Raw genomic sequence first — 16,960 nt, 5'->3', positions numbered from 1 at the left:
AGGACCCTAGGAAGTACAGAGGGTCAGAGGGACCTTGGTGTACTTGTCAATAGATCACTGAAGGCAGCAGCACAGATAGATAAGGTGGTTAGGAAGGCATATGGGATACTTGCCTTCATTAGCCGAGGCATAGAATATAAGAGCAGGGAGGTTATGATGGAGCTGTATAAAACGCTAGTTAGGCCACAGCTGGAGTACTGTGTACAGTTCTGGTCACCACACTATAGGAAGGATGTGATTGCACTGGAGAGGGTGTAGAGGAGATTCACCAGGATGTTGCCTGGGCTGGAGCATTTCAGCTATGAAGAGAGACTGAAAAAGCTAAGGTTGTTTTCCTTGGAGCAGAGAAGGCTGAGGAGGGACATGATTGAGGTATACAAGATTATGAGGGACATTGATAGGTTAGATAGGAAGAAACTTTTTTCCCTTAGTGGAGGGGTCAATAACCAGGGAGCATAGATTTAAGGTAAAGGCAGGAGGTTTAGAGTGGATTTGCGGGAAAAAATGTTTTTCACCCAGACAGTGGTTGGAATCTGGAACACACTGCCTGAAGTGGTAGAGGCAGGAATCCTCACAACATTTAGAAAGTGTTTAGATGAGCACTTGAAACGCCATAGCATACAAGGCTACGGGCCAAGTGCTGGAAAATGGGATTAGAATAGTTAGGTGCTTGATGGCCAGCATGGAGACGATGTTACAAAGGGCCTGTTTCTGTGCTGTATAACTCTATGACCTTCTCAAGGGCAATTAGGGATGGACAATAAATGCTGGCCTCCCACATCCCATGAATTAATTTTAAAAAAGGATGTCGGACAAACATATCCAGTGCCTTCAGTCTTTTCTTGATATTATGTGGAGTGAATTGAATTGTCTGAGGTCTGGCATATGTGATGCTGGGGACTTCAGGAGGAGGTCGAGATGGATCATGAACTTGGCACTTCTTGCTGAAGATTGTTGCAAATGCTTCAGCCTTATCTTTCACACTGATGTGCTGGACTCCCCCATCATTGAGGATGGGGATATTTGTGAAGCCGCTTCCTCCAGTTAGTTGTTTAATTGTCCACCACCATTCATGGCTGGAAGTGGAAGAACTGCAGAGTTTAGATCTGATCCATTGGTTATGGGATCGCTTAGCTCTGTCTATTGCATGCTGCTTACACAGTTTGACACACAAGTAGTCCTGTGTTGTAGCTTCACTAGGTTGATACCTCATTTTGAGGTATGCCTGGTGCTGCTCCTGGCATGCCCTCCTGCACTTTTCATTGAACCAGGGTTGGTCTCCTGGCTTGCTGGTAATGGTAGAGTGGGGAATATGCCGGGCCATGAGGTTACAGATTGCAGTTGAGTACAATTCTGCTGCTGCTGATGGCCCACAGCGCCTCATAGATGCCCAGTTCTGTGTTGCTAGATCAGTTCGAAATTTATCCCATTTCGCACAGTGGTAGTGCCACACAATACGATGGACGGTATCCTCAATGTGAAGGTGGGATTTCTGTGGCAGGCAGATTGGTGAGGACAAGGTCAAGTATGTCTTTCCCTCTTGTTGGTTCCCTCACCACCTGCCGCATACCCATTCTAGCAGCTATGTCCTTTAGGACTCGGCCAGCTTGGTCAGTAGCGGTGCTACTGAGCCACTCTTGGTGATGGACATTGAAGTCCCCCACCCAGAGTACATTCTGTGCCCTTGCCACCCTCAGTGCTTCCTCCAAGTGGTGATCAACATGGAGGAGTACTGATTCATCAGCTGAGGGAGGGCGGTAGGTGGTAATCAGCAGGAGGTTTCCTTGCCCATGTTTGACCTGATGTCAAACTTCATAGACTTCATGGGGTCTGGAGTCGATGTTGAGGACTCCCAGGGCTACTCCCTCCTGACTGGATACACTGTGTTGCCACCTCTGCTGGGTCTGTTCTGCCGGTGGGACAGGACATACCCGGGGATGGGGGTGATGGCAGTGTCTGGGACATTGTCTGTAAGGTATGATTCCATGAGTATGACTATGTCAGGCTGTTGCTTGACTAGTCTGTGGGACAGCTCTCCCAACTTTGGCACAAGCCCCCAGATGTTAGGAAGGAGGACTTTGCAGGGTCGACAGGGCTGGGTTGTTGTTTCCGGTGCCGAAGTTGATCCGTCCAGTTTCATTCTGCTTTATTGACTTTGTAGCGGTCAGATACAACTGAGTGGCTTGCTCGGCCATTTCAGAGGGCATTTAAAAGTCAATTGAAGTGGGTCTGGAGTCACATGTAGGCCAGACCAGGTAAGGACAGCAGATTTCCTTCCCTAAAGGGCATGAATAAACCAGATGGCTTTTAACAACAATCGACAATGGTTTCATGGCCATCATTAGACCAGCTTTTAATGCCAGATTTTTTATTAATTGAATTCAAACTTCACCTTCTGCTGTGATGGGATTTGAACCCATGGTGCCAGAGAAATACCCTGAGTCTCTGGGTTACTAGTCCAGTGACAATACTGCTACACCACCATACTGGATAAGCAGAAATTTACTCCAATTAAACATTTAGACCAAAGGTTTTGTCTTTGGTCCCTGCTACAACTCCGTTCCCCACCCTAGCCATTGTCTGAGACTGATCCAGTCTGTTCAAAACCTCAGCTTCCTATCTGGCCCTGAACTGAGCTGCCGAGCCCCATAATCTTCTCCCTTACTAAGACTACTTCCAGCTCTGTACCATTGCCTGCCGCAATTCATCTATTGCTGGAACCCTCATCCTGCCTTCGTTACCTCCAGATGACTATTCAAGTTCTCCTGGCTAGCCTCCCATCCTCCACTCTGCCACTCCTTTAAGACATTCATTAAACAAAGTGATTCTTGACAACGCAGCTGGCCGCTCTCCTTCTCCGCCACCCCCCACCCCGATCTCTCCAGCCATTGTGTGCTACCATGTGTTCATGTTGCCTTTGTGATTATTTGAACAGCGCCATCTTTAGTTCTGGCAGCTGCCTGAACATCGCTGACTGAGACGTTTTAGTTGAACAGGCTGCAGTTGCCAATGCAGCGACACCTAGTGCTTGCGTTGTCAACAAACGCAGCCTTTCTTAAAACCCACCTGCTTTGACAAAGTTGCCCATCCTAGGTCGAAATGCCTCCTTTGGCGCAGTGGTCAATTTTTGTTTGATGGCATTCGCATGGAGTTCCTTCAAATGTTTATGTTAAAAGTTCGAGATAAAAGTAAATGTTATCGGAAGTATTTCTTATTTGACTTCTAGAGCTGTTATTTCTAGTTCCCACTTTGCCTCTCTACCTGCATTGCTTTGAGCTTGCTGTATTCTTTCCAGTGCTTCCCTTCCCTCTTCCCCCCTACTGAAAAGTGCTGGTTCTTGTTGGTTTATTTCACGCTGTGTTGCCTTGTTAACCCATATAAGACCACATTTGTTCAGTTGACACTTACTCATCCTCATACCGAAATGACCTGTATGTTCTGAAATGCATTCCTTTCAGCTGAGGTATTCTTGAGTCCCATTGCCTCTTCCCCAGCTAACTTGTTTAGAAGGGAATGATGGAAGAGTTTGAAGTTGCACATTGGTATATTGCAGATACAATTCAAAGTAGGACAATGATCCACATCCACACGCCACAGAAAAACATCTAACCCATTAGTCACACTGGCGGGGCTCCCGGTGCCAGGCCGAAAAGGCGAGAGGAACCCATGTCGGCCTTTCAGAGATCCCTGCGCAGCACAATCTAAAGGCGCTCAGGCCTGGGATTCTGGTCCCTTTAAAGAGGGAGATTCCACCTCCAAGAGCTACCAGCTAATCAAAGGGCCAGCAGCTCAGTAGTATCGACAGTACCACTGGGAGCAGTGGCCACTACTGGAACTACACCAAGCCTGGGACCCAGGCCCAGTGCTGAAGCCCAGGACCCAAGGTAAGTGAGGCAGGGTCACCAGGGTCAGACCGGCAGGCCCCGGCGAGGTTGGGGGGGGTGAGGGAAAAGAGGTGGGAGTTTAGTGCAGGGGAGTGGGGGGGGCAGGGGTTAAGGTAGGTGGAGTGCCTCCTGGCAGGGGCCCTTCCTGAGCCACAGATTGCCCATGGAGGAGGCCCCTGCCAAGCCCGTAGGGAGGTTGCCTTGTTTTATGGGGCAACCTCCCTCCCCACATGGCAGAGTGCCCCACCCTCCTCGATTAAATCCCAGCAGCAACAGGAACAGGAAGTGGTGGGTAATAGGCCACTTAAGGGCTTCAATTACCCTCTGTACAGGAAGGCTGGCAGTGGCCTATCCTGCCCCCGACTAAATTCCAGTGTGATGGGAAGATGATGGGTCCTCTGCCCCGTGCTGCAATTCTATGGCCCCCTGCCCCATCTCTGATAGGCCCATTAAATTCAGCCCATTGTGTGCAGTAGGGAAAACCTTTGAAGATTTAATTTCTATATTACTTTTAACAGAATCCTCCAATTTAAAAAACACCAAGAGACATTAGCTTTGAGTGGGTTTATCTTTCTGTTCCACATCCACCCTTCTATCCAACACCCCACCCACCCACCCCAATAGATCCTGTGTCAAAAGGGTTGCTGCCAATGTGTTGCTAAACCTCAAATGTTTTGTTTCCTACAACAGCGACTACATTTCAAAAGTACTTTGTTGGCTGTAAAGGGCTTTGGGACCACCTGCGGTGGTGAAAGGTGCTATCAAAATGTAAGTCTCTCTTTCTTCTGTCTCAAGAGATAATGGGTAAGCGCCTGGAGGTGGTCAGTGGTGTGTGGAGCAGCGCCTGGAGTGGCTATAAAGGCCATTTCTAGAATGACAGACTCTTCCACAGGTGCTGAAGATAAAATTGATTGCCGGGGCTGTTACACAGTTGGTTCTCTCCTTGCACTTCTGTCTTTTTTCCTGCCAACTGCTAAGTCTCTTCGATTCGCCATTCTTTAGCCCCGCCTTTATGGCTGTCCGCCAGCTCTGGCGATCGCTGGCAACTGACTCCCACGACTTGTGATCAATGTCACAGGACTTCATGTAGCGTTTTCAGACGTCTTTAAAGCGGAGACATGGACGGCCGGTGGTTCTGATACCAGTGACGAGCTCGCTGTACAATGTGCCCTTGGGGATCCTGCCATCTTCCATGCGGCTCACGTGGCCAAGCCATCTCAAGTGCCGCTGGCTCAGTAGGGTGTCTATGCTGGGGATGTTGGCTGCCTCGAGGACTTCTGCGTTGGAGATACGGTCCTGCCACCTGATGCCAAGGATTCTGTGCAGGCAGCGAAGATGGAATGAGTTGAGACGTCGCTCTTGGCTGATATACATTGTCCAGGCCTCGCTGCCGTAGAGCAAGGTACTGAGGACACAGACTTGATACACTCCAACTTTTGTGTTCCGTGTCAGTGCGTCATTTTCCCGCACCCTCTTGGCCAGTCTGGACATAGCAGTGGACGCCTTTCCCATGCGCTTGTTGATTTCTGCATCGAGAGACAGGTTACTGGTGATAGTTGAGCCTAGGTAGGTGAACACTTCCAGAGCGTGGTCACTGATATTAATGGATGGAGCATTTCTGACGTCCTGTCCCATGATGTTCGTTTTCTTGAGGCTGATGGTTAGGCCAAATTCGGTGCAGGCAGCTGCAATCCTGTCGATGAGTCTCTGCAGACACACTTCTGTGTGAGATGTTAATGCAGCATCGTCAGCAAAGAGGAGTTCCCTGATGAGGATCTTCCCTACTTTGGTCTTCACTCTAAGACGGGCAAGGTTGAACAACCTGCCATCTGATCTTGTGTGGAGGAAAATTCCTTTTTCTGAAGACTTGAACGCATGTGAGAGCAACAGGGAGAAGAAGATCCCAAACAGTGTAGGTGCGAGAACACAGCCCTGTTTTACGCCACTCAGGATAGGAAAGGGGTCTGATGAGGCGCCGCTATGCTGAATTGTGCCTTTCATATTATCATGGAATGAGGTGATCAAGACAAGTCGTTTTAACAGACTCCAGAAGCTGGCCGAGCGTGTCTATCCTAAGGCACAGTGCGGCTTTCGAGCAGAGAGATCCACCATTGACATGCTGTTCTCCCTTCACCAGCTACAGGAGAAATGCCATGAACAACAGATGCCCCTCTACGTTGCTTTCATAAATCTCACCAAAGCCTTTGACCTCGTCAACAGACGTGGTCTCTTCAGACTACTAGCAAAGATCAGATGTCCACCAAAGCTACTAAATATCACCTCATTCCGTGACAATATGAAAGGCACAATTCAGCACAGCGGTGCCTCACCAGACCCCTTTCCTATAAGTCTCTCTTTCAATACCAAATGGGATCTGCACTGTCCCTCACACTCCTCCTCACATCCTCAGAAATCAAATTGACAGTTATTGTCTTGTCTTACTCTGTCGCCTTCCCAGAACTTCAAAAGGGTGAGACCTCTTGCTTCCTTCAATCTCCCTTTTCGCCTGCAACCTTCAGGCTGTTAAAACCACTTAAATCAGTGCAGCCTTTGTCAGAGACACTGCCAGTTTATAGCAGACCCAGCCCAGAATGGCAGAGTCCAGGATCTAAAACTGGGACCTTCCAGTGTGTGGCTCCCATAAAACAGTTCCTTCTCCAGCCAAACCAGTGATAGAGCTCAGCCTGGTAACTCTTCAATCTCCCCAACAATCTTCATCCCATTGCACAGTAAAGTTTAGAAATTTAAGGTGGGAAAATACTTCAGGCGGAGATAAAGCTCACTGCTCTTCCCCTCTCTGCTCCCTCACTAATTCAGTGTTAATTTGGGGGAATTCTAGGATGATTTTACTCCCCCTTAATATGGGACAAATGTAGTTCTCACCATTGTCCCAACTGAGATAAGCCCAGAGACATCTGTATGCACGGCCTACGTCCACAGCACCGCCAGTGCACACGAAACCCCGCCCCCAGTGCACACGAAACCCCGCCCCCAGTGCACACGATCCCCCTGCCCCCAGCACCGCCAGTGCACACGATCCCCCTGCCCCCAGCACCGCCAGTGCACACGATCCCCCTGCCCCCAGCACCGCCAGTGCACACGATCCCCCTGCCCCCAGCACCGCCAGTGCACACAGCCCCCTGCCCCCAGTGCACACGGTCAACTTCCCTTGTCACCTGCAGCACTGTCATCTCCCCAAACAGTTACTGATGCAATGTGCAGCAATGTTACCTTAATCCTCCAACTATTAAAAGGTGACAGGATATCAACCATCACAGATAATCAAAACTGTGATCCCATTACATCCAGTAAACTTGTGAAAAGTAAGAAAGGACACCAAAAATTGGGGAAGATTCATTTAATAAAACTAAACAGTTAATTAAAAGTCTGTAACATACACTGCAAATTCCCAATGCTGCTGCACCCAACACAAGTGTGAGGTCATTTGGAAATGTTACAAGGACAGAGTCACTGAGGATCTGAAAAGTCTTGATTAAAGGGGTTTCCAGCACTCCTGCATGTGTGGGTAAATCACAGGCATGGAATAACCTGCTATAGTTTAATACACTGGATAATTTAGACACCTTAGCTTTGTTGAGTGTTTGCACCTTTCTGACAGCTTCCATTAGGTCGACGGCTGACAAGAATCCGAGGAAACCATCTTCAAAATTCACAAACAGACTCCCATCGAGAAGGAAACACTCCAGGAGACTCAATCCTTCACTTTAAGTAATGACCTTGGAGATTCTTAACACCATCAGCAATAATGGATTTGCAGGAGTTTAGACTTTTACCCAAGAAAAAACATGCATTTCTGTAGTACCTTTTGTGACCTTCAGACATCCGAAAGAGTTTTAAAAGCCAATGAAGTTCTTTTAAAATGCAGTCACTGTTGCAATATAGGAATTGCAGAAGCTAATTTGCACACAGCAAGATCCACAGTGCGAACCATAACCCCAGTGAGAGTCGGTGTCTGTGGAACTGCACCCCAGCGAGAGTCGGTGTCTGTGGAACTGCACCCCAGCGAGAGTCGGTGTCTGTGGAACTGCACCCCAGCGAGAGTCGGTGTCTGTGGAACTGCACCCCAGCGAGAGTCGGTGTCTGTGGAACTGCACCCCAGCGAGAGTCGGTGTCTGTGGAACTGCACCCCAGCGAGAGTCGGTGTCTGTGGAACTGCACCCCAGCGAGAGTCGGTGTCTGTGGAACTGCACCCCAGCGAGAGTCGGTGTCTGTGGAACTGCACCCCAGCGAGAGTCGGTGTCTGTGGAACTGCACCCCAGCGAGAGTCGGTGTCTGTGGAACTGCACCCCAGCGAGAGTCGGTGTCTGTGGAACTGCACCCCAGCGAGAGTCGGTGTCTGTGGAACTGCACCCCAGCGAGAGTCGGTGTCTGTGGAACTGCACCCCAGTGAGAGTCGGTGTCTGTGGAACTGCACCCCAGCGAGAGTCGGTGTCTGTGGAACTGCACCCCAGCGAGAGTCGGTGTCTGTGGAACTGCACCCCAGCGAGAGTCGGTGTCTGTGGAACTGCACCCCAGCGAGAGTCAGTGTCTGTGGAACTGCACCCCAGCGAGAGTCAGTGTGTGAAGAACTGCTTTTCAAAATAGTAACATGGGAGGGTTACATTTGTGATTTAAAAAAGTGGGGACTTTGATTAAAAGGCTAGATGAGCTAACACTTCAAATTGATACTTTCATTAAACTGAAAGGTGCTCTCAATGTGCTTCAAAAGATGATCCAAAAATAACTATTTCCCAGAAACACACCATTGCTACAAAACAAGGCCACCTGGTCTGTTGTCCATTCCCGTTACATACAAGCATGTGCACTCCAAAGAGAGGAGGGACCAGAATTGTTTATACAAGACAACAAAATCAAAGGACAATATTAATTCTTCAGGAAAAAGGCGAGACCCCCAGATCAATTGTCCAAGTCAGAGCAGAATGATCACACCAATATCCCGACATCTGCTGATCCACCTGTGAGTGTGGCGCCCTCCAAGTTGGATTTTTTTTTTACTTCTTTCCCTTCTTGGCAGCTTTCTTCCCACCTTTGTGGGAATTTGCACAGTACTTGGCTTCCATCGCCGCCAAAAAACTGTCCATCTGCTTCTCCCGGTCCTTCTGCTTTTTCTGTAGATACAACAAGCCAATCAGCAACTGAATCACAGCTCTCACCCAAACTCGATGCTTTCCCAAAGTAACCAGGATAATTCCTCTCAAACCAGGTGAAATTTACAAGCAACACACTGGGAAGGGAAGAATGGACAACTGATGGGAGGCAGGGAAGAGTGCCGAGGGGGGCAGGGAGGGGCAATCAGCTATGCCAATCTGAGCTTGGACAGAACTTGGGCCACTATAAAGTGTGTCACCAGCTGAGGAATTGGCACATTACCCAGGGAACGAGCTCCAGAATGCTGTTCAGTGACTGGTGCTGGGCAGCCTATTGGAACCAAATGGTGAGCCGATGTTGTGACAATCATGTGTATACTTATCACCCAGGCTAATTTGGGCAGAATCAAAGGGCTTTCAACAGGAGAGAAAAATCAACAGAATACTGTATGGTCAGGTGGCAATTATAGGTCACCAATCTCAGCGTGATCACAAATGGATACTTCATCAGCGTTACTGGGGTCTCAGTGTTGCGAACACTACCTGCTGGCTCACTCACCTGGATCAGTGTTTTGAGGGAGTCACTCCCATCCTCCAGTCCCAGCTCCTGTCTCACTGCTTCTGCTTCTTTAGCCTCTCGGTCACCCTGATGTGAAGAGGTGCTGGTTAGTGACATGGATAATAGTCCACCTGCAACACCATCATTACACTGACTCCTGTACCCCAGCAGCCCACTGAGTCCACAGTCCAGATACAGGGCTGCTCCAAAACAGCTCACCCTCACCCCATCCAATTCAGGCCACACACCAGGCACAGGCTTAGCTCTCAGTACAGTCGAGTTACAGGATGCAAATCCAGACACTGCTGCATGTCTAGGCTGTCAATGGTGGAACTGTTCAAATTCAGCAGCTTGCAGCTACCCCACCCCAAAGATGCAGCTGGGGATGTACAGAACAAAAAGACTCTTCCTTTTCCTGTCTCCATCTTCCTGCTACTGTTTGTTCGGTCCTCTGATTCGAGTAGGGATTAAGAGTTGGCTACTCTCAGCACTGCCTGTACTATGAATGTTTGGTCCAGCCCTGGCTGTAAGCATTCAAAACACCACCCCTGGGGAACCCAGAGGGGAATGTAAAGGGATGTAGACCCAGCATCATGGCCCCTGGCGCACCCTTCAGCTTTGTGCCCAGATGTCTGCCAGGGTCAATGTAAAGCAAAATTTGCCCCAAACCGCTTTGGGCACAATCTGTGATCAGAGAACAAATTCCGTCCGTTTGGAGATGAGTTTTCACCCTCGATTTTCTGCTCCATCTCACTCACATATCAGCAAACATAAAATCTGCCTCGAAGCAGTGCAATTGGACAGCATTTAAGCGGATAATTTTTTTCCAAAGATTGTTCGTTAAAGAGTATTCTTTCATGTCTTTTAAGAGTGGTAACTCAGTGCTGTTGGATTAATACAGCTAAAAATGGAATCATAAAAAAAATAAGCATTTTAAATCAGTGTCAATTCACCACCTGTGAGTAACCCAATTTCAAACTGCTGAAAATGACAAATATAGTACAGCTTCCCAGAAAATCAAACATTTTGTTCAATCTCTAAAATATGCCTATTAGTGTCCTTACGCCTAAAAATTCAGTTTAATTTGAAAAGCCTCCTCTGAGGCCTGCAAAGGAGTGCCATTAACAAAAAACCATCATGGTGATTCATTTACTCTGGAGGCGGGGCCAGTTTTTAGCACAATGCTTTTTAAACCAGCACAAAAGATTGCAGAAACTCAATTGCCACTAAACATAATGCGTGTTTAAAATTCTACAATCTTTTGAGCTACTTTGGCCAATTTCAAGGGATTTCTGCTGAGAAAATCAGCATAACTTAGTGCAAACTCCAGGCCCTGAAATGTAATATTTTGCATCCTGATATTCAGGACTGCAGATTCTGTGTGTGACACCAAGGGTTAAAACAGTGCAAAGGTCACAGACCTGAAACGATAACTGTTTCTTTCTCTACAGATGCTGCCTGACATGCTGCGTATCCCCAGCACTCTCTTTTTTCGGATTTCCAGCATCTGCAGCATTTTGCTTTTACATTCGAACAGCGGATGTCATTTTTTATACACCCACCCATTAATCGTGTCTCTACCTCACCTCCTACTTCAGTGGTCAACAGATGTTTTGATGAAACACGTTGGACCAATGAGAGCCGAGATGCGATGTCTCAGCTCTACAGTACAATGGTTGAGATAAAACATTTTACTATATAGGTGAGTGGATTGAGAATAAACAAGTTTGCTTACCCTCCTTTTGCGGGCTCTCTGTTTGTTTGTGCTCTCCTTGGTAAATACAGTGTAAACTGGGAGCTCTTGTGCCTCAATGGCCACCTCCAGGATGGTTCGTATCCGTGACTCATCCCCAGATGTGGAACACAACACCGACTCCATGATGCCATCCATGTCCCCCTCAAAATCCAGATATGCCTGTTTTATATCTGCCGTCTCCTCTTCAGATCCTTTGTACTTATCTTCAAAGTCCTTAATGTCAGCAACTGTAACCTGGACACAACGCAAACATCATTTGGGTCACACATGAAAATGAGCCCATGACAAAGCAACAAATCCTGTATGAGGGCATGCAAGTCCACAGTAGAGATATCTAGAATCCAGTCACAAGTATCAAGGGATTCAGATGACATGATATACACGTTTTTCTCTGCATAGACAGATAGTTTTGCAAATGTAACTATGGAGAGCAACATCTCTAAGGATCCTTTCTAAAGTCTCAAAGATGGTGTCAGGTATCCACAGGAAAACTAACATACCACCACAGCAGGAATAACATGCTCAAAATAGATACAGCAATCAGCCAACCCAAACCCCACATAAACCCCACTTTTTTATTCGTTTGAGGGATGTGGGCCTCGCTTGATAGGCCAGCATTTATTGCCCATCCCGAATTGCCCTTGAGCCGAGTGGCTTGCTGGGCCATTTCAGAGGGCCGTTAAACGTCAACCACATTGCTGTGGGTCTGGAGTCACATGTAGGCCAGACCAGGTAAGGACGGCAGATTTCCTTCCCTAAAGGACATTAGTGAACCAGATGGGTTTTTACAACAATCGACAACAGTTTCATAGTCATTGTTAAACCAGCTTTTTAATTCCAGATTGTTAATTGGATTGAAATTTCACCATCTGCTGTGGTGGGATTCGAACACATGTTCCCAGAGCATTCGTCTGGGCTCTGGATTACTAATCCAGTGATATTACCACTACGCTACCGCATCCCCTAAAGGAATCAGCCAACCCAGGTCCCACACAGACCCCACTGGATACAGGGATCATCCAATCCAGAATGAACAACAACTTGCATTTTATAGCATCTTGAACATCACTAACCTACCGAAGGCATTTTACCAAACCAGCAAACAACTGTCACCAGCCCCCTCCACGCCGCACCAGCCCCCTCCACGCCGCACCAGCCCCCTCCACGCCGCACCAGCCACCTCCCCTCCCCGCCGCACCAGCCCCCTCCACTGCCTCCTCCCCGCCGCACCAGCCCCCTCCCCGCCGCACCAGCCCCCTCCACTGCCCCCTCCCCGCCGCACCAGCCCCCTCCACTGCCCCCTCCCCGCCGCACCAGCCCCCTCCACTGCCCCCTCCCCGCCGCACCAGCCCCCTCCACTGCCCCCTCCCCGCCGTACCAGTCCCCCTCCACTGCCCCCTCCCCGCCGCACCAGTCCCCCTCCACTGCCCCCTCCCCGCCGCACCAGTCCCCCTCCACTGCCCCCTCCCCGCCGCACCAGTCCCCCTCCACTGCCCCCTCCCCGCCGTACCAGTCCCCCTCCACTGCCCCCTCCCCGCCGCACCAGTCCCCCTCCACTGCCCCCTCCCCGCCGCACCAGTCCCCCTCCACTGCCCCCTCCCCGCCGCACCAGTCCCCCTCCACTGCCCCCTCCCCGCTGCACCAGTCCCCCTCCACTGCCCCCTCCCCGCCGTACCAGTCCCCCTCCACTGCCCCCACCCCGCCGCACCAGGGTCCCTCCACCCCCTCACCACCCCTCCTCACTCCTCCCCTCTGCAATGCCCCTCCCGGCACACTGCCTCTCAAGAGATGATATCAGTATGATGTACAGTTAAGTACAGGATTATGTTCCTCGACACGCAGTGTGGACTGAAATCCAAAAAGAATTGCCTCTCAAAATCTTGTATCCCAAAATGCCAACGTGCAATGAAATGGCAGAAAATGCCAATGATCTCAGAACATGGGTCCCTCAGAACAACTCCCTCCAGACATTGAACTCAAAAAAAAAACACTGGGGCGCCTTAAATCGAGCAAGAGCTGGAATGTCAATGTGACCAAGTGGAAGGGGGAGATATGAACGTGGAAAGCCGAGACCAACACGGCCCTGTATATCCTGAAGTCTCAAGAAACTAATCCAAATAGGCTACAGCCTTGGCTGTATCACAAACTATAATGAAGAATCTCAGATGCCTCCTTTCAAGGCTAAAAAGCTCAAGATTTTTTAAGCCCTTCCTCTTAACTTAGATCTCAAACATGAGGGATCAGCCACATGGCTGCTCCCTGCACAACCTCTGTGCTCAACAATCTCAGTGGCCAGGACTCCATGCAGTGCGACCTGAGTACTGAGTGCTCATATCGTAACAGACCTCGTATTATAGTTCAACACTAGTCATTGCTGCTTGTATACATAGTGTCTGTGAAGATCCCTGGGTCTCTATCCAGTGTCATCTTTGCTGGTACCTTCTTAAAGAGCAGTCTCCAGTACTCCTCCCAGTCACGATCCTTTTTTAGGACATCTGTTTCTTCATCCACTATACCTTGCTCATCATACACTCCACGCTGCTCCCCGTCACTCAGCACAGCATACACTTTACCCAGGATCTGTCAGAAGTACAAGCAGAAAATACCCCATGTAAGTGATAATTGGACTCAGAGGCATTAGAAAGTACATTCCCAAGGGATTGTCCCCCACTTTGACCACATTCTTTAGCTGTGTCAGATTCAACAGGTGCCAACAACCCTCCAGTTGTTACTCTCCACATTAGTCCCAACACCAAGAGCCAATCGCAGCACAGCTTGACCCTGCCCTTCTGCTTCACCCACACCATGCATTGTCCATTGGAATGACCAAATCATGGCTGCAACTGCTGAATTGACTCACTCTGCTCAATTGGGAGCTGAGGTGGTGTCTGACTTGAGACAGCAACTGGAAAATGCAAAGATCAGGATTACATAATTGGTCTCTATGATGTCAACAGTCAATTGACATTTGCTGTCTGAACCAGTCTGGAGTTTAGGGTTTGGAAGGGGTAACTATGGGGTATTTCTCTGAACATACGGACGGCATGTTTGCCTTCATCAGTCGGGGCATAGAGTATAAAAATAGGCAAGTCATGCTGCAGCTGTACAGAACCTTAGTTAAGCCACACTTGGAATATTGCGTACAATTCTGGTCGCCACACTACCAGAAGGATGTGGAGGCTTTGGAGAGGGTACAGAAGAGGTTTACCAGGATGTTGCCTGGTCTGGAGGGCATTAGCTATGAAAAGAGGTTGGATAAACTCGGATTGTTTTCACTGGAACGACGGAGGTGGAGGGGTGACATGATACAGGTTTACAAAGTTATGAGCGGCATGGACAGAGTGGATAGTCAGAAGCTTTTTCCCAGGGTGGAAGAGTCAGTTACTAGGGGACATAGGTTCAAGGTGCGAGGGGCAAAGTTTAGAGGGGATGTGCGAGGCAAGTTCTTTACGCAGAGGGTGGTGAGTGCCTGGAACTTGCTGCCGAGGGAGGTGGTGGAAGCAGGTACGATAGCGATGTTTAAGAGGCATCTTGACAATGACATGAATAGGATGGGAATAGAGGGATACGGATCCTGGAAGTGCAGGTTTCAGTTTAGACAGGCATCAAGATCGGCGCAGGCTTGGAGGGCCGAATGGCCTGTTCCTGTGCTGTACTGTTCTTTGTTCTTTTATTTCAGTCTGGGGTTTAGGGCTCTGGGAGGGGTAACAATGGAGGATTTGTCAGAGTGAGACAGCACAAAAACAGGCCCTTCGGTCCATCGTGTCTGTGCCGGCCATCAAGCACCTATCTATTCTAATCCCATTTTCCAGCACTTGTCCCATAGCCTTGTATGCTATGGCGTTTCAAGTGCTCATCTAAATACTTCTCAAATGTTGTGAGGGTTCCTGCCTCTACCACCTCTTCAGGCAGTGTGTTCCAGATTCCAAACACCCTCTGGGTGAAAAAAGTTTTCCTCAAATCCACTCTAAACCTCCTGCACTTTACCTTAAATCTGTGCCCCCTGGTTATTGACCCCTCCACTAAGGGAAAAAGTTTCTTCCTATCTAACCTACCAATGTCCCTCATAATTTTGTATACCTCAATCATGTCCCTCCTCAGCCTTCTCTGCTCTAAGGAAAATAACCCTAACCTTTTCAGTCTCTTTTCATAGCTGAAATGCTCCAGCCCAGGCAATGTCCTGGTGAATCCTGTCTGCACCCTCTCCAGTGCAATCACATCCTTCCTATAGTGTGACCACCAAAACTGTACAAAGTACTCCAGCTGTGGCCTAACTAGCATTTTTTACAGCTCCACCATAACCTCCCTGTTCTTATATTCTATGCCTCGGCTGATAAATGCAAGTATCCCATATGCCTTCCTAACTACCTTATCTACCTATGCTGCTGCCTTCAGTGATCTATGGACAAGTACACCAAGGTCCCTCTGACCCTCTGTACTTCCTAGGGTCCTACCATCCATTGTATATTCCCTTGCCTTGTTGGATCTCAAAATGCATCACCTCACACTTCTCAGGATTAAATTCCATTTGCCACTGTTCTGCCAATCTTACCAGCCCATCTATATCCTGTAATCCAAGGCTTTCCTCCTCACTATTTACGACACCACCAATTTTCATGTCATCTGCCAACTTACTGATCATACCTCCTATAGCCACGACTAAATCATTAACGTACACTACAAACAGCAAGGGTCCCAGCACCAATCCCTGAGGTACACCACTGGTCACAGGCTTCCACTCACATTAACAACCCTCGACCATCACCCTCTGCCTCCTGCCACTAAGCCAATGTTGGATCCAATTTGCCAAATTGCCCTGGATCCCATGGGCTCTTACCTTCTTAACCAATCTCCCATGCGGGACCTTATCAAAAGTCCATATAGACTACATCAACTGCTTTACCCTCATTTACGCATTTTGTCACCACCTCAAAAAATACATCTCATCTGGGCCTGGGGATTTATCCACTTTTAAGCCCGCTAAAATAGCTAATACTTCCTCCCTTTCAATGCTAATATGTTCAAGTATATCACAATCCCCCTCCCTGATCTCTACATCATCCTTCGCCATAGTGAACACAGATGAAAGGTAATCATTTAAAACCTCACCTATGTCCTCCGGCTCCACACACAGATTGCCACTTTGGTCTCTAATGGGCTGGGGTTTAGGAACTCTACCAGTGGAGGACAATTCCACATAAATCATAGACAGCAAATTTCAGCCAAATTTTTATAAACCTCATTGTACTAAATTAGTGTGTAACTGTTTGTGGAGTGACTTCACTAACAGTTTGAGTTAACATGAAAGCTGTGTTCCTTTACCACAATACAGGCTGGAGTCCAGTCCACTGTTATGGGACTCTGGTCAAAATTTTCTATAAACTGTACACAAACACGCGACAAGCGGGCATGAGCATTCCAGAGAGATGACCCGATCATCCAAGTGTCTTCAACAGCTGCGGATCCAGAACCTTTCAGGCGGTTGTTGGAGTAATAAATTACTCCACATTTCTGGATGGAGATCTGATACATCCACCTGAAATATTAGCTCTGTTTCTCTTTCCACAGACGCTGCCTGACCTGCTGAGTATTTCCAGCATTTTATGATTTTACTCCCAGTGACATCTGTCTCTGAAACCACAGTGCCGAGTTA

At 48.5% G+C, this 16,960-nt stretch overlaps 1 protein-coding gene across 1 annotated transcript; it reads right to left on the bottom strand.

Moving 5' to 3' along the window:
- Positions 1 to 7,227: 7,227 nt before the first annotated feature.
- dnajc9 (DnaJ (Hsp40) homolog, subfamily C, member 9) lies at positions 7,228 to 16,839 on the bottom strand. The gene is made up of 5 exons (XM_068020375.1): positions 16,630 to 16,839; positions 13,747 to 13,887; positions 11,287 to 11,541; positions 9,552 to 9,638; positions 7,228 to 9,013 (listed from the first exon to the last, which is right to left on the bottom strand). Exons 1-5 carry the CDS (start codon positions 16,837 to 16,839, stop codon positions 8,897 to 8,899), a joined length of 810 nt encoding a protein of 269 aa, XP_067876476.1. The 3' UTR covers positions 7,228 to 8,896.
- Between the last annotated feature and the right edge of the window lie 121 nt (positions 16,840 to 16,960).

This window comes from Heterodontus francisci, chromosome 42, assembly GCF_036365525.1.
Source record: "Heterodontus francisci isolate sHetFra1 chromosome 42, sHetFra1.hap1, whole genome shotgun sequence".
Classification (NCBI taxonomy): Eukaryota; Metazoa; Chordata; class Chondrichthyes; order Heterodontiformes; family Heterodontidae; genus Heterodontus; species Heterodontus francisci.
The sequence above is the reverse complement of the archived record's forward strand: the minus strand, read 5'-3'. Positions and strand labels throughout refer to the sequence as shown.

Bases quoted from the DNA above. Each gene is read 5' to 3' on its own strand.
- dnajc9 (XM_068020375.1), bottom strand. From the start codon at position 16,839: ATGTATCAGATCTCCATCCAGAAATGTGGAGTAATTTATTACTCCAAC. The intron at 13,888-16,629 runs GTAAAGGAACAC...TACTTCTGACAG, and splicing joins GGACTCCAGCCTGTATTGTG to ATCCTGGGTAAAGTGTATGC. The intron at 9,639-11,286 runs GTAAGCAAACTT...TCTTCACATCAG, and splicing joins AGAGAGCCCGCAAAAGGAGG to GGTGACCGAGAGGCTAAAGA.